General features: G+C 37.0%; 1 protein-coding gene and 1 long non-coding RNA gene across 4 annotated transcripts in view; one reads left to right on the top strand and one right to left on the bottom strand.

The window, feature by feature from the left end:
* LOC102912864 (sulfotransferase 2A1-like) overlaps positions 1-5,097 on the bottom strand; it is a 30,281-nt gene extending 25,184 nt beyond the window's left edge. For 2 of the 3 annotated variants that reach the window (XM_006997181.4, XM_076571703.1), the window contains exons 1-3: positions 4,892-5,096; positions 3,834-4,042; positions 2,074-2,200 (exon numbers count right to left, since the gene is read on the bottom strand). In XM_006997181.4, the coding sequence (XP_006997243.1) occupies positions 2,074-2,200; positions 3,834-4,042; positions 4,892-5,024 (469 nt within the window). In that variant the 5' untranslated portion in view covers positions 5,025-5,096. Of the gene's footprint in view, positions 1-2,073; positions 2,201-3,833; positions 4,043-4,891 lie in introns of all 3 variants that reach the window. The other variant, XR_006064961.2, reaches the window with a different exon arrangement.
* Positions 5,098-6,169: 1,072 nt separating this feature from the next.
* LOC121824477 (uncharacterized) overlaps positions 6,170-18,598 on the top strand; it is a 35,522-nt gene continuing 23,093 nt past the window's right edge. The window contains exon 1 of the long non-coding RNA XR_006066382.2: positions 6,170-6,449. This is a non-coding gene — a long non-coding RNA (uncharacterized LOC121824477). The remainder of the gene's footprint in view (positions 6,450-18,598) is intronic.

The raw sequence follows: 18,598 nt of genomic DNA, 5'->3' as shown, positions 1-18,598 counted from the left end.
TATGGGACACTATGAAAGCAGTGCTAAGAGGGAAATTCATAGCACTATATGCCCACATAAAAAGTTGGAGAAATCTCACACTAGTGACAAAACAGCACACCTGAAAGCTTTCGAACATGAAGAAGCAAAGTCTCCCAGGAAGAATAGACACCAGGAAATTATCAAAGTGAGAGGTGAAATCATTTTATATTTTCTTTTTGGTGGCAGGATATAAGGTTGGATGGTAGATTTGAAAGGACAGGGCAATGAGTGGGACTGATATGCATGATGAGAAGAAGTTCAAAAGAATCAATAAAATTTATGTTATAAAAATATTGTAAGGCCTAATACAACGAGTTGCAAAAGTAATTTAAAAAATCTCAAAAAAAGAGAAATGTTCAGACCAGATGAATTTTTCCAGAACTTCAGAGAACACAAAGATTATTGAACTGTTACATAAAAGAAGGAAAATAAGGATCATTACCAAAGTATTTTTGAAGTATCATATTGATACAAAGAACAAAGAAATATTCAACAACAAAAAAATCATATAGACCAAAATCAATGATTCACATAGATGCAAAGTTTCTCATTAATATAGTTTGTTAACATATTCAGGAACTTATCAAAGGATAGTAAAATGGCTGAACAGGTAAAGTTGTTTATTGCCAAACATAAACACCTTAATCCACATGGTCAACCTGCACATTTGGATATACATGGAGCCACACAATGTGCATATATATGTACATGCACAATTACACACACACACACACACACACACACACACACACACACACACACAGAGACACACAGACACAAACACAAACACAAATACACACTATATCAAAACAACCATTCACCATGATCAAGTTGACTTTACTCCAGAGACTCAGTGATGGACTGGTTCAATACCCAAATATCAATCAATATAAATTAAATATTATAAGTGGACTCAAGAACAGAAAACACATTGTAATCGTGTAGATAAAGAAAAGAATTTTTGATAAAATTTATCATCCCCTCATGTATAAAATGCCAAATAACTTAGAACAGAAGAAATATATTTCAACATAGTAATGGCCATATGTAGGAAAACTGTAGCTTACATTCCACTAGGGAGGGGGAAATCCAATATATTTCTAGTACAAGCAAGAAGAAAATGAACTGACTTCCTCCACTCTTATTTATTATAGTACAAAATTCTAAGATAGAAAAAAATAAATGAACAAAAAAAGCTGTACAAATATAAAATCAAGTCAAAGTACCTATTCTTAAGTGATACAACTCTAAGGCCAATCTCATAGTCTTGTCACACAATGTATGGAAAGAAAGCTGGGAATAGCTGAAATATAAATTTCTGCTGAATAGCCCTCATTGTAACAGAAGGTTTCTGTAGGATTTTAGTGGGAGATTCTTGTCAATAATATTACTCAATTATGGACACTGATATCTATACTTCAATCATCAATACAACATACACCCACTGGTGGAATAACTCCAATTGTGGTATCGGAGTAACCAATCATTTTCTGATTGAGAAGACTTCACATCTGGTACTGTCATCATGTTCAAATATTCATGATGAGAAGGAAATAGGTCCTAGTGTTGTTGCTCTGTTAACCACAAGGTATAACATCTTCATTAGTACTAGAAAGCCTTGCTACTCCAAATATTGCCAGGATGGTTAGTAATAGGTCAAGCTGTAGCTGTGCCATTATGCAGTGGCTTGTGAGAACAGGAAGACTTCACAATTAGGTTTGTAATGGTAATGATCCTTGGATCAACAGGTTGGTAGAGTGTAGAGGAATAAGATGGAGCCAAGAGAAAATTATAGAATATACTAACGGCTTGAGTTGTAACCAAGTTAGATAACATAAATGACTTGGGGGTTGAATCCCATGATTAAATAAACAGAATGTTGAAGTGAGTGCTTATAGTCTTAGAACTCATGAAGTACAGTGAGGAAGAGCAGATCTTCCAGGTAATCCCTATCTGCATAGAGAATTCAAGGCCAGCCTAAGCTATATCACACCTTGTCTTCATAAATGTAACTGAGCCTCCCTCAACCCCTATATTTAACAGGACACTCACCATTTCCTTTGAGGAACCATTCAATGTAAGTTCCTAGTGACTCTGGATTATCAATATATTTTGTGTTACGTAGGAAAAAATAACCAGACACAAGAACATCTCTGGGATTTCTGATGACATAGATCACCTAAAATGGAAAAGCATGTAAATGAATGTCAATATAGTCATACAACAATTTGATCTGGCTTAGTTTATACAAAAAGTCAATCAAGCATCAATGAGGTTTCCAAAAATATTTATTATTTTTATTTGAACAAAAACAAGTGCAAAATGCCTATATTTATCAGAATCTTCTTTTATCATTTTGATTTGCAAAAATGTAACAGCAAAATGTCTGAGGCCAGTAATACTGTAATAAAACCAACAGCAAAGATAAAAAGACAAGATTGATTCAATACATGTAAAGATCAATATTTTACAGGGTGAAAGACTATCTGCCCACTGTGAAAGAATGTTTTATATACATTGAATGATGCATACTATGCTAAATTTATCTTAATAATGACAAACTAATTGTTTTCTGTAACTGTAACTATAAAAGAAAACTCTCAAAAGAATCATTATGCAGAGTTTAATGCTAATGTTTCATTGCAAAATGGTGAACACAAAAACCCATGAGCACCTAAAAAATGCTGAGATGTAAAGAAATGGGAAAAGCAACAGCAATTGGTTAGGCAATATCAATTTCTTAGCCCTGAAAACATAAAAAAGTAACATTGTACATACTGAGCAGATTGTACCAAGGTACTTAGGACTACATAGATACATATACAGCTGTAACAACAAATAATGAAAAAACACAAATTTGAAAGATAGAAAAGAGGGGTATGATGGTCAGCCTGCAGATAGGATGAACAAGGGGGAATACAGTATGTAATTATAGTATAATCTCAAAACAGAAGAAATAATTTAAAAAATTAATGAAATGAAATAAATATTTTGTCCCAATGCTCATTGTGACATTACTATATAATTCATCTTTTGGGCCTTAATTTCTGCAGACACAAATTTTCTAAATCTATATAAGACTCATAAATATAGCTTTATGATCACAACTTCACTGTGATAGTTTCAAGAGACATTATTTTCTACATTCGTCTTTGAGTTTAAACATAAATAGTTATAGTTTCTAAGGTGTGGGGATTTCCACAAAACTTTCTTATTAACAATGAGAAATGATGTATCAGAACCTGGATATTTCTGATTACCTTAGCAAATCCTCTATCAGTGATGTCGGTGATTTTTGTGGCTACTGGTCTTAATGGACAGCTAGACACAGCAAGATACAATGGATACAGATAAGCCATGGTTGTTGAACAATCTCCCAGATTACAGCATTCGTGCCTGTTCAGGCTGCATCCCCTATGAGCACCTCTGCTTGCGTGATTCACCCATTAGGTTTTGGCTATATATAGAACCAATTTTAGCTAAATGATTTTGATGACAACAAAACAGTAATATCCACTGTATATTAGAGATTGAGCTCTACTTGACCTGTATGTATAGTCCCTGAATGCCCTACTGTGATAACACAGTTTTTTGCATTATATCTGCCCAGGATCACTAAGAGGTGGTGGATATACTGGTACTCTGATATAGTCTGAGGAGGGGACAGATTAGCATCACCCAGTGCATGAAAATCCCAACTTCCCTCTCCAAATCTATACAGAATGCATTTCAGGCAGAATTCCAGCGCCCAACAAAGTAGAATAAGTTCAAAGAGCATTTGGCCAAAGATTTCTCAACTACTGGACACTGACCTTGGCATTGGATCTGAAGAAAGACTTGGGGAAAAGATGGAAAGGGAGGTGGGAGGACATGAGGCGTGGTCCTTCCGTATTGATCAACATTGGAAGTCCCTTTTTAGTCTCTATCCAGGGTGAGCGTTCCCAGATAAGCACAGATTGGATCCACTCAGGATTTCCCTTGGTCTGAATCAAGCAGACAATCTCAATCAGCCAATTAGTTCCTGAACAAGAAGGAAAAGTTATTGACACTCATTGGAAGAACCATTCTGTTTCAGTAAATTCAACTATCCAGATATTTGTCATGGATGCAGTCATGGTATCTGTCCTAGAGATTGGAACATTTTATTTAATACAGTGTCATTAAGATGCATCCATCCTGCACTGTATGTATTGGTACTGCTTCACTTTAGCTTAAATATATTCCATGGTCTATTTACCATACACAATGTATTTGTGATTATATGCTCATTTGTCAAAGAGTGTTTCTCTAGCATTATTCTCTGGGCTATTATCTGAATCCTTTTCCTGCAGTCCACTGTCCTTAGATTTTCCATGTTATTGCCCTTTGATGTTAGCAACCTAATACTTAACCAATGTTTACTTCTTCTGCCTCCCATCACACTCCTCGCCCAATGACCATGATGCCTTTCTTGGTGCCTTTAGTTTTGAGACTCTTTCCTCTACATGAAAAAGATCCATGGTAAGTCTTCTACCTGACGTTGTCCTCTCCTCCACATAATCTTATATTCATGCCTTTTTTCTTGATGCTCTTTTATCTGATTATTATCATCAATATCTCTTCCACACAGAGAGAAATGAATGCCACAATCTGCTTTAGGAAACACTGTCATTGCTCCAAGGATCAGCTCAGGCACTAGCACTGACTGAGTACATTGGTTTTGTTAGAGTTCTTCCTCTGAGTGAAAATTCTCTCAGATATAGCGCTTCAAGCCCACAAACCATTGAACACATGAGATATATAAAGCATTCCATTCACCACCTAAATGAAGGATAATTAAAGTCCAAAACTTCCACAGACAGTTCAGGATCATTCTCAATGATGTTCTTACCTGACTTAGGATAACTCACTATGACAGTGTCTTCATCTCTGATCACAAACTTATCATGACTTTCTTCAATAATTTCTCTTTTATACGTTATATCAGGGAAAGGTATTCCTTCAAACCAAAAGTAGGCTGACATGCCAAAAAACTCTTTCTTGGTGCTGTGAGAATTCAAGCATTGACCACCTGTTCAGATTAAAGCAAATGCTGAGAGGTAAAATTTATAGTGCAGTTTAAGAATCATTAACATCCCAAAGTTTGTACAAAATAAGATGCTAATAGGAAAAAATACAGATTGCAGAAACCAGTCAAAGGTTGCTGTATTAAGCAACTGTGAACTTAATCAGAGATTGGTCTAGAAAATTGTGAGCCTGAGGTCATGGCCCCAAAACAGAAACTCAATAACTACTTCTTAGACATTGAAATAAGGCTTAGTTAAAGTATTTTCTAATATAATTAAGCATTCCCAATGGTTTCAAATGTGCAAAAAATTTACAGAGACCATAAAAAAATGTTGCCCTGAAAAAAAGCTTTCATGTACAATCATTTTTTTTTAAAGTAGGGATTGTTTTTGATAAATATAGTGCCTTCATACACCTCAGCCTGATTTTTCTCCTCCATTGCCTTCCTCTCTTTCCCATATTCATGATTCCTTCTTTAATTTTCACTGCTATGTTGATATGATCACACATTTACATAACGTACAGAGTTCATTTAATTCTGTTTGTATGTGAATATATCCTTAGATGAGCACTAGGAACTGAACTACCAATATGGGATTTCCCCTCCTGAGGCAGTTGATAATACCTTCATTGACCTGTTTTGTTGTGTTTGTTTTTTCTTCTATGGATAAGACAATGTAAAATTTCCCCTATCATTATTTGGGTAAAAACTGTGCCATTATGGTGGTTCATTTGTATAAATATACTGGTGAGTGTTCAAAGGTGTATTACTCTGTCATGTCTGTAGGATATATCCTATCAACAGATATCCTCAGGCTCTGTGTTTTTCACAAGCCTTAGGTAGAACAGATTCATTGTAAAAAAAAAAAGTTTTGAAAATCTGTGGGTTTGATCCTGTTTTGGGGCATCAAAATGTAAGTAACTTTCCCAACTCTGTGGTTTTGGTCGCAGGTTTTGGCACCAAATTATAAATTTCGCAAGTATGGGGTGAAAGGTATTGTAACTATTTGGAGAGTCAGATGACATCTAGGACAGCCCTGACAGCAGGAGCTGCAATGAGAAAGGTCAGCCCTAGAGGGTGAGGTATCTGGGATAACTCAAGCTGACAGGATAGCTCAGCCCTGGAGGTATCCCAAATACCTTGACTTGCTTAGTACAGATCATCCCTGGAGGGGAAGGTCTCCCAGATACCTCGAGCTTCTAGGACAGCTCTGATGGCTGGATCTGCAATGAGACAGCTCAGCCCTGGAAGGGAAGGTATTCTGACTGCTCAGGAGAGTCAGGCCTGTAGCTGCTAGGACAGTTCATCTCTGGAGGGGAAGGTACCCTATCTGCTCAGGAGAGTCAGGCCTGGAGCTTCTTGGACAGCTCAGCCTGAAAGGGTGAGTTGAGATCTTCACACCTAAAACTAATTTGAGAAAGAAATTTATATGGGAAGGAGTAGTCCAGCAGAGTGGCTGCCTCTAACAAGGTTTAGAGAGTAGCCCACAATTGAACATGCAGGGTCCTTTATACAGAATATCTTCGGCATGGAGTCAACTAAATATTGGTTAGTTTTTTTCTGTTCCGGGATTGGTTAGTTTTGTGGTTTAGGGACAGAATTAGCCTTGATATCAGAACCAAACTGTGTTTCTTTTGTTGGCTCTTCTTGGCATTTTCACACTAATTCTAAAGCTAGGGCATATTCCTTTCACTGACTGATTCTAGGGACCAAGAGTGTTTCTTTGGAATGGTTTCAGAGTCAGTGCATGTTTCAATAATTGTTATAGATTTTCCTATAGGTCCATGACCAATCTAGGATCAGGTTTGGCCTCATTATCATTGTCAGATGTGGGTTCCATCTGATGGAATTGGAATTAAATCCAGTAATAATGGTGTGACTATACCCATAATATTTTTTCTACTAAAGTACCAATAAATCTGGAAGGTAGTTCACTTGTATAGGTCACAGGATTTGTAGATATATGATATTTATGATTGCTTTTCTCCTCCTGTAGTGTGCAGAGTACCTTCCAGTACTGTTAATGATAATCATTAGAGATGAAGCTTCTTGTTAGACACCAGTGCAGATTCTCCATGGTGAATTATATAAGTTAAGTTCTGTCTTCAGGAATAGGGCCTTATCATCAGGTTGTGGAAAGTAACCAATAACATTGACAACAGCCTGTAATATTTTGGGGTGTCTATGGGATCCCTTTTGCCAACTATTCAAAAGATGAAAACCAACACCTGATACAATAGATTTTAATTGACAGCATATAAATTCTAGTTGGAACATGATCATCCCTATATGTCATAATACAATTTGAATTATTTTATTTACTTTAGAAAGCATCTAAATTAGTGGGTTTTCATATGGCTTTTCAAAATATATTTATTATCAATTTTAGGAAACACTAGCCCCCACAAGTTGAATAAAATTTGATCTTACCTACTGTTTTGATATTTCACAGGATTTCATTTTGGAGAAATATTGAAAGGACATTATAGAAAATATGCCATGACAGAAGAGTATCATTTTGAATTCCTTTCTAACTAATTATTATTATCTGACACCAAATTGTGGCGGTTTGAAACAAAATGCCCAACAAATGGAGTGGTAATGTTAAGAGGTATGACTTTGTTGGAGTAGGATTGGCTTTGTTGGAGAAAGTGTGACATTGTTGGGGTGGGCTTTGTGATTTGACAAATGATCAAGCTACTCCCAGTGATTCAGACCATATTCTGTTGCCATTGTATAAAGATGTGAGGACTCACAGATTCAGTATTTTATCTGTCTGCTTGCTACCATTCATGCCACCATAAGAATAATGGGATAACCCTCTGAAGTGTAAACTAACCACCCATTAAATATATTCCTTTATAGGAGTTGTTGAAGTCATTTTGTATCTTCATAACAATAGAAACCCTATCTAAGAAACAAATCTTAATTGTCATGGGTGAAGAAACAAGATATTAGGCCTGTGAGAAATAAATATTCCATTGATTTTGTGGAAAATCTTCTCACTTATAAGAACATCATAATGTGGGAGAGGCACAATGTAGATCACTTGTTAAGAGTACTTCTTGTTCCGACAAACAACACAGATTCCATCTTGTCACCCATATGTCACTCTCAACCATCTGTAATTGCAATTCCAGGGAATCCAATAATCTCTCCTGGATTCAACAGGCACCCAAAATGCATGAGGTACACAGATAATCATGCAAGTAAAACACTCAAAAATAAAAGTAAAATAAATTTGAAACATCTTTTTTAAAATAGGAAATGAAATTAGAATTTTGACAAAATTTTACTATGGATTTTCTGTGCTAATTGAATCATATTCACAATATTAAATTTGTCAATCAGTGAAGAGTGTATAGCTGGAGAGTGTCATCCCAGTTCATGTTGTTAATTTTAGGTGCTTCCTTTAAGTCTTAAATATTTACTGTAATTAATTTCACCTCCTTTTTCAGGACCCTGCCCAGTAGAGTTTAATCTATTGTTAAGAGTATTAGTTTCTTATTTTTTTCAACATTTTCACTGTTATTTTAAAAAGTCATGGATCTTGTGCAATGCTTTCTTGTGGAAAGTAGTGATACATTTTGAGTGTTTTGTGGAGGAGTCCTTAGAATCTGTGATATGTGGGACCATTTTCTTTCAAACCACCACAACTTGGTGTCAGATGATAACAATTTCTTAGAAAGGAATTCAAAATGATACTCTTTTGTTATGAGATTGGTGCTGCTAAGTGGCTCATTTCCATGACTTTGCTCAACCTGCTTTCTTATGGAACCCATTAACAACAACCAAGGGAGAGCACTAACCACCATGGGTTGGATGTTCCCAGAACTAACTAAAAAAATACATTGCAGGTGAATCTTATGGAGGTATTTCTCAGTTGAATTTCCCTCCATTCAGATGACTTGATGCTGTGTGAAATGAACATAAAACTAGCCAGGACACAAAAACTCTAGCTTCAGCTCAAGGATGTCTATTCCTGATCATGAACATTCCATAGCTTATATAGAACAGGAAGCATCACCACAATCATGTCTATGCAATCATTCCAGGGTTCCATTTCCATGCATGTTCAATAAAAGATTTTTTTTCTGGAACTAACCAAATTTTACAGAAGCTAAAATTACAGGTTTCTAGTAAGAATTGTTTCACATATAGCAAACAGAAGTTTCTGTCCAAACAAAAAAGCAGTGAATGGACACTACTAAAAGGAAAAGTGTAGTTGGTAGCCATTCCAGCTTGGATCCTGAAGTTCCAACCGCCATTGAGACTCTGGCAACTGTCACGCCTATGAGGCAGGGCCAAGGGAGGCCTCTGGAGACCCGAGACCTGGATGGGCGAGCACTCTTTGTTCCTGGACCCTAGACAGTGGAGGCTGACTGAGCAGAGCTCCAGAGAACACTGCTGGACTGCGATTCACCTTCCCCAGAACCCCATGGTCTACCTATCCCTTCATTTGTAAGTCACCCACTAAATAAATCTTCCTCTTAACTATGTGGAGCGGCCTTAGTAATTTCACCAATATCTGGCCCACAGAGGTAGATGGGCCCTGGCAACGGCGACAAGCAGAGGCAGGTAGGCCCGAGGTGGCAGCCAGCAGAGACATTCAGGCCCAGCAGTGGCCAGCAGGGACATTCAGGCCCAGCGGTGGCCCACAGAGGTGGACCGGCACCACAAAGGTGACAAGCAGAGGCATGGACACCTCTAATATCAATACCAGGGGAAGAAACTATCTCCATGGGACGGAACCAGAACGAATCTGAACACTCCGTCTGAGGACAACTCAGGGCCCAAACCCAACAACATGGAGGTGTTGGTGAGACTAACCCGCTCAGCTGAAATCCATCTGGGAGAGGATTTATATGCCTACAGTTTGAAGTCTAAAGAAACAAGATCAGCTGAGGAGTTGACAAATGAACAAAATGTGACATGGGAACACAGAAGAAGGTGCTGCCCAGCCACCAAACCATATCACCAGAATAATAAGTATATACTTCAACGACTGAGATCAACTGCCCCTAAAGAAACAGCTCAATAGCACCAATTTAACCAAGAACTCCTACTGAACCAAGACTAAAAATTAGAACAAGGGAGGCACTCTCAGACACAGACACGACCTGCACTGAGCAGAGGAAGAGATGAGTAGAAGCCAGTGCAAAAATACAGGCAACAACATAAAGACATATATGGCAACATCAGAACCAAGTAATTCTACACCTGCAAGACCTGAACATAACAAGACAGAAGAAACAGAAGAAATCAACCCTAAAAACGACTTTAAGAAGATGATAGAGGCCCTTAAAGAAGAAATAAAACATTCCCTTAAAGAAGAAATAAAAAATTCCCTTAAAGAGTTAATGAAAAACTCCATTAAAGAGGAAATAAAAAACTCCTTTAAAGAAATGGAAGAAAAAATGAACGAAAAATTGGAAGAAATCAAAGAAAGCCAAGAAAAAGCAATTAAACAAATGAAAGAAACATTCCAAGATCTGAAAAATGAATTTGAGACAATAAAGAAAACACATGCTGAGGTAATGCTGGAAATAGAAATCCTGACTAAACGAACAGGAACTACAGAAACAATCATAACCAACCGACTGCAAGAGATGGAACAGAGAATCTTTGACACTGAAGACATAATAGAGAAAATAGTTTTGTCAGTCAAAGGAAACACTACAGACAAAAATGTCATAACACAAAACGTCCAGGACATTTGGAATTTCCTAAACTAAGAATAATAGGGATAGAAGAAGGAGAAGAATACCAACTCAAAGGCACAGAAAATATATTCAACAAAATCATAGAAGAAAACTTTCCTAACCTAAAGAAAGAAATACCTATGAAGATACAAGAAGATTATAAAACACCAAATAGACTGGATCAAAAAAAAAAGTCCCCTTGCCACATAATAATCAAAACACTAAACACACAGAACAAAGAAAAAAATATTAAGAGCTGCAAAGGAAAAAGACCAAGTAACATATAAAGGTAAACCCATCAGAATAACACCAGACTTCTCAATAGAAACTATGAAAGCTAGAAGATCATGGACAAATCTTATGCAGACAATAAGAGGCCATGGATGCCAACCCAGACTATTATACCCACAAAATTCTCAATCACCATAGGCGGAGTAAACAAAATATTCCAGGATAAAACCAGATTTAATCAATACCTGTCCACAAACCCAGCCCTACAGAAAGCACTAGAAGGGAAAATCCAACCCAAAGAAGCTAAACACATCCATGAAAAATCAAGCAATAGATAATCCCACACCAACATACACCAACGAAAAACAACACAACACAACCATAAAAAATAACAGGAATTAACAATCACTGGTCATTAATATCCATCAACATCAATGGTCTCAACTCACCTATAAAAAGACACAGGCTAACAGAATGGATAAGAAAACAGGACCCATCCATCTGCTGCATACAAGAAACACACCTTAACTTCAAAGACATATACTACCTCTGAGTAAAGGGCTGGGAAAAGGCTTTCCAAGCAAATGTAACTAAGAAACAAGCTGGTGTATGTAGATGTAACCAATCGTCTTATTAAAATAAGAAACACAGAGCCAATGTAAAAGAGAAAGCCGAGAGGTCAGAACTCAGAGATAAAATCTTACCTCCTGCAGTGCTCCTAACTTCCCCGAGAGAGAGCTACTTCCTGTTTGTCTGTGTTTAAATAGTCTTTCTGTTCTGCCTTCTCATTGGTTGTAAACCCAACCACATGACTGCCTCATCACTGCCTGTAAGTACCGCTCTCCAGGTCTTAAAGGCATATGTCTCCAATACTGGCTGTATCCCTGAACACACAGAAATCTACCTAGCTCTTCTAACCACCACACTCTTGCTATGGCTCTAATAGCTCTAACCCCAGGGCAACTTTATTAACATAAAATTAAAATCACATTTCAGTACAAATAAAATATCACCATATTTCCCCTTTTCTATTTTAATAAAAAGAAAAAAGGCAAAAGGTTATAACTAACAAAAGAAAAACTATATACAAAAGTACAATAACTATATACAATATATACAAGTAACAAATACCTAAATGTTGTCTAGTCCATTTGTATTTGACAAATCAGAGAAAATAATTCCCTTATCTATCCTATTTTAGTAAGTCCAAAATGTATCTAATTCACTTTCTATCCTAATTAATCTTCAACTATAACTAACTAAACTTCAACTCCCTCAGAGACCCCAGAAGGAAATAATATTAGCTAACAAAAATAAAAACAGGAAGTGCACAAAAGCAACTTCCAAAAATTTTGTGAGTTGACAGAAACAGCCAGTTGCCTGGACAGTCACCTGAGGTTTCACTGCATTGTTGGGGCATCATCTTCAACCTATAGGCTTATCTTATCTGACAGACTCATTTGTGAAGTAGGTTGTACACAAGGTCAACAGTTCAACGTCACATAGGGTGAGAGCAGTCCATGTACCAGAAACACCTGAATTCCACTAGTGTCATGTCATGATTCAGGATTTTAAATTCTGGAAATTGTTGATGGTTTTTGAATTCAGCTGTCCATTCTTCTTGGCTGTGTATATATGGCTTCATCTCAGAATCCCCTTCTGCTCCACATACCTCTATTAAATGCCAGTCTACTATTGAGAGGCGTGAGCTTTCAGTTGCTGTTCCATTGCACAACAGAAACTATCAGCCCACTGCCTGTTCAGCTGCCTTCGAAGAAAAGGGCACCTTTTCTGGATTGTGAAGGCCACTTCAGGGATGGTGCCATATTGTCCTGGCCACAGAAGATGCCTTCTGATAAAGCCATAACCACACTTGTTTTGGCAGGAATCGGTAGTCCTTTGTTTCGTGTTCTGTCTGTCCATTTTGTCCTGTTGATTTGAGGATACTTTGTTGTCCAGTGGCTAACTTTTGCCACAATGAAAGTTAACTCCATATGCAGTTTCTTCAATGCCCATATTTTCTCTGAAGTAGATTGGTTCTGCCAGGAGCCGACATGTCTCAAAAAAGAAAAATTTCTAAGTTATTAAAACATTTTAAATGCCATATTCGGTAGATCTCTGAAGGCTTTGAAGATGACCTGTCTAAAACATCTCTGCTCAATTTTTAAAACATATCTAATATGACTACAATTTCTATTGTAATGTCTAACTACTTTCATTTCTTTATATCCTAATAGTTGGTAATAATGTAAAGTATTTAAAACTAGTAATTGTCTTTTTCTTTTCTTTTCTTTCTTTCTTTTTTTTAAACAAGAACCTTAAATCTAATCTAATCTCCTTTGCTTAGCCTTTTTCTAACCCTTGACAACAACTTGTAACCTACCCTCCTAAATAATGAAAATTATCCCAGACCCAAAACCCATTAAAAAGACCAAAAAATATTTCATGAATATATAATATATTATCTAAAATTGCGGAGAAAAATAACCCAACAAGTGCATTTATCAATGTGTATCTATGAACTTATTAAGCTAAATGCCGAAGGGTTAAATGGCGTATTACAGATAGTTGGGCAAAAATTACATTGGCTCAAAATCTTCTCAAAAAGTAAATACACACAAACATAACCAAATGTTATGTAAAATAATGCCAGGTGTAAAATACTAAAAATGGATGAAAAGATTTGAAATTCCCAACTGAATTCTGTACGCACTCTCTTCCTCTTCTCTTCTTTCCTGTCCTGATCTGTCCTATCTGACCTGTCCTGTCCTGACATTTCCTATCTTGAAGTGTCCTGTCCTGTCCTGATGTGTCCTCTCCTGTCCTGATGTGTCCTGTCCTGTCCTGATGTGTCCTGTCCTGTCCTGTCCTGTCCTGATGTGTCCTGCCTGTGCTGATGTGTCCTGTCCTGTCCTGATGTGTCCTGTGCTGTCCTGTCCAGATGTGTCCTGTCCTGATGTGTCCTGTCCTGTCCTGATGTGTCCTGTGCTGTCCTGTCCAGATGTGTCCTGTCCTGATGTGTCCTGTCCTGTCCTGATGTGTTCTGTGCTGTCCTGTCCAGATGTGTCCTGTCCTGATGTGTCCTGTCCTGTCCTGACCTGATGTGTCGTGTCCTGATGTGTCCTGTCCTCCCCTCTCACTCCTCACATTTCCTCTCCCCTCTTCACTCTATCACTCCATGTTTCTTTTGGAGGTAATATCTTACTCTGACTCCTAAGCTAACCTTGAACTCACTGTAGAGATTAGGTTGGCCTCAAACTCTTTAGATCATCCTACCCCAGTCTTCCAATCATCATGATTACAGGCAGGCAGTAGCACACGCACTGTTGAGCCCTGGATTCTAATGTAGACTAAGATATTACCCATCACCCAATTAGAATAGCATGTATTTAATTATGTATTTTTAGAATATTTAATGCATTTCTGTTTTAAACAGATATTTACAAATTTAAGATAGCATTGTCTGGGAACCTCCTGGCTACTCTGGTCAGGGAAACAGGTAGGTTATCTGAAGATCTTTACCTCTTCCTACATTCTTCCAAACACAGTTCCACAGTCTCACCCCCAGCTCTGCAGTAGAACACTTGTTACCTCCTCTTGTCCCTCACTCCCCCCATGTCCAGTGGGTCACATAGCTCTTCCCCTTCTCACTTCTCTCTCCCAGCCCGTTGCCTCATCCCAGCCTCCACCTACAGCAGTCTCTTCAAAGATTAGTTAGTAAAGAGGTGAGTTATGGACATTTATTCACTATGAAGCCATGTGCCCTTATATAATTGTTAACTGCAGAGTTTATATATTACAATGCTGCATTCTATTAAAAAGTCTTATAGAATATTTGTAATATATTGTTTATAATTTAATACATTTAAATTTCCCATAATTATAGAAAAGTCTTCATAATATTAAGTGTATTTACTAAAGCTTTTTATTTTTTCATCATTGAAGTAGATTCTTGGGGAACAAAAGAAACAACTAATGGCCAAAGAAAAGCCTTCCTCTCTATAAGCTGGTTAGTTATATATTCTTTACAGCAAATGCCCTCCAAGTGTTCGGATTAGCATACTGGAGTCCTCATCGTGCCATTGTCTTATTCCTGACTTGTAAATCTCGTACTGTGGGGATTTGACTAATGAAGTTTCAGTGCCCGGACAATAATGGCTTCCTCGGAGCAGAAACTGCCAATTCAACCACATTGTGCTGAACCATAGGAGATGGAGCCAAATTGTGTCTGTCTACTTTGGAAACAAGCTGTTCATTAAAAAGGGGGAAATGTAAGCAAGAAAACATCTCTTTAAATAGCAACTATGAGGTCCTGGCGCACTTTAAGGATTTGATTTATTTTCCCACAGTATCAAAAGAGTCAATGTAACAGTTTCCATCTGAGGATGAGAACAATTAATAAACTTTACTAAGATTTTTTTTTGCGTGTGTGTGTGTGTGTGTGTGTGTGTGTGTGTGTGTGTGTGTGTGTGTGTTGGCTTTAGTATTAAAGCCGATGTCTCACACATACTCTCCAACTAGCTTTACTCCTATCACTCATTGTTCATTTTATTAAAACATTTATAATTTATCTCAGTGAGTGAGTCCCAGATTATCCTAAAATAATTTTTCATTTATTCCAAAACTGATTATTTTTTCATAACTTCTTTCTGGGCATCATACTAATCCTTATTAATTCCCTTATTTCTCATTGTGTTTAAAATATGTTAAATATTTTATTTGGCACATCAAATTAGTAAACAATGGATGCTTGTCTTATAATGCTTCATGGTAAAAGACAGAGTGACTTTTCTACCCAGGTGTTCTTATTCCTAAAGAAATACATCCTCAACAACAAAGCAAACAGTGTTGGGAGTTGCAGGGTGACCGAAAGTAGTGTTTTTTGAATTAGACTTCAGAAAATAGGCAAGCTCACCAAAGAGAATCTGTGAGCAATGCTCCAAGGTGTGTGTGTGAGAGAGAGAGTAGGTGCTTTTGGTACTTTAAAGTTATAAATCTTGAAGGGGGCTTGATACTCCATATTTCCTTCCCTTGTTCTTGGCTATGTCCCAATTGGTTTCACATTTTGGTTTATGCTGACCTTCTGTAGGTTGTAAAACAAGACTTCTTCTTCATTATAGGAGGTTTATATTAAAGGATAACCTTGACATTGTCCAGACAAATTTGGCACGTTTTGCCTACTTAATACTCCCTAATACAAATACTATGCTGTCCATGGTAATATTTGTGCTGGAGGATCCTGGCATGCTGATGTTCACACATCCCAAATGGTGTCTGTGAGGCAGATGGCTGAAAAGAGCCTTTTTATTCATTCCCTTTATTTCTGAACAGTGCTGTCTCTATTTATAAAATACTGTGCAATCAATCGTAAAAATGTAAATTCATTTGTGTGTGTATGTATGTGCGTGTGTGCATGTGCGAGTGCACACTCACAAAAGTGCGTGTGTACCTGATTTGGGGTGCCAAAGATGAAACCTAGATGCCTTTTATTTCTTACTGTGACAAAGATTTCTTCAGCAGCATGGTAACCAGGCTCCTCTGAGTTTTATTCTGCATAGGACTCAGTCTTGGAATACTCTAAAAATTCCCAAGTTAAAAGTGCCACAGACAAGACCAAAATGTTAAAGAATTCCTTCTTCTAACATTAAAAAGACATAAACAAATAAACACAGATTCTGTCTGAGGTTTAATCCCAGGCATGACCCTAGCCCCCATTAAAATTCCTCACCGAGAAGACTCAAAACTGACCCAAAATGTACTGTTTACTTTAAACTGTAATTGGGTACTATGCCTCTTCTCTTAAACATTCACTAAAATATGACTATGTATTTCCCATCGTGGCTTTGTCCCTTTGAGCTGTATGGGCATCTCCTATCAATTGTGTCTCAATCCTGCAATTCCTTGGGAATGGTCAGGGAGGTAAGAATCCTTAAGTATATGAACATGGATTTAAAGAACATAGTAATAAACACTATTACATGGACCAAAACTGAAAGTTTTTTTAAACTTCCCTGACTATCAAGTGCCTGTCCACCCCCTCTATTCTCTCATTCTCCTTTTAAAATGCCCAGTCATGCGCACATAAATGAGGTTGAACTAGTTCAAGGCTCTCCTCCCTATTGCTGTGGTATGTTACTATATCAAAGCTACCCTTACACAAAGACACACACATAGTTGTTTCTTGAGCTTTTTATTTGGCTTTTTTTCTCTTTGTTTGCTTGCTTGTTTGTTTTTGTCCTATTCTGATTTGTTCTCTTATATTCTATTATTATTTTGCAGATACCTGCTTGTTTTCTAATGATAGAGAAAAAGAGAGCACTAGAAGATTTTGGATTTGGGAGTGTATGGAAGTGAGAAGGACCTGGGAGAAGTCGGGAGAGGGGAAACCATAATCAGAATATGTTGAATGAAAACAATCTATTTTCAACAACAAAAAAAGAAAATAAAATAGTGTATCCCACAAAAAACAACATAAACAACAAAAGATGTCCTTACTTTAAAAAAAAAAAAAAAAAAGACCAAAAAAAAAAAAAAAAAAAAAAAAAAACCACCCGCCCCACGCCACCTCTTTGGGAATGTGGGCGTCGTATTCTTAAAATTGCTTCCTGCTGGGTATTGGCAAAGTTATCTTTATCCTAACAGAAAAATTTAGGTTAATTGTCAAATTCTAGGAAAGGTAACTATATCCTTCATTATTATCCAGTCTGTGTATAATGCCAAGGTGCAGGGTTTATCTCAAGTCCTTATTCAAGTAGTCTTTGAGACTGGATCATCTCAGCTAGTCATCTCAAAATTGCTCTGAGCACCTTGTAGTTCAAAGCTGATCTGTAGATGATGTTTGTCAGCTTAGTGATATTATTATTGTCCACGTAGAATTGGTGTTGTTGTGGTTGTTGTTGTGGGGCCCCATCTTCTTTCTGGAGACTTCAGTTGATGTTAGGCCTGGCCGTGATTTCCTGCAGAAAACTGATAATTACTTGAACACAAAGACATATATATGAAGGTAATTGAAGCCTTTTTTTTCTAGAATTAGTTAGTACTCTATATGAACATTCATATCTTAAAAATGTTTAAAATGTGTATATATATATATATATATAAATCTTGTAAATTTTGATATAAAATTTATACTTTAAGAAAAGTTTAAAGAATCAGAATAGAATCAAAGAGTTGAGATTAGTAATAGAATAGTCCCTTAAATAATTTGGCTGTTGTCCTGTCCCATAGCAGAAGATGGCTCTTTTCTTCTGGCATGATACAGGGAGTTTGCATTTTCCTTTTAACAACATGCTTGAGTTTAAAGAAGGAGAGAGCCATTCTCCAACTCCAAAGTCAGCTTTAAATTTTAATTGAACTGGGACTATTAGAAGACCGATAGTGTTAAATCTTTAGAGAAAAGCAGAAACAAACATTTAAGAAGACATAAAATTTTTTAGATATTATATACCCATACGCCGTTTCACTCTGTTTCCTGGGATAGATGATTTGTCCCTTTTCTTCAGTTGTCTCATTTGTCTTGTGTTCTTCAGATTCCTTAACCTTCATTCTCCTAGAAAAAAAAAACAAAAACCTTTCCCCAAGACTAATTTTGGGGATG

Source organism: Peromyscus maniculatus, chromosome 1, assembly GCF_049852395.1.
Source record: "Peromyscus maniculatus bairdii isolate BWxNUB_F1_BW_parent chromosome 1, HU_Pman_BW_mat_3.1, whole genome shotgun sequence".
Taxonomy (NCBI): Eukaryota; Metazoa; Chordata; class Mammalia; order Rodentia; family Cricetidae; genus Peromyscus; species Peromyscus maniculatus.
This window is presented reverse-complemented; position numbering and strand designations above follow the sequence as displayed.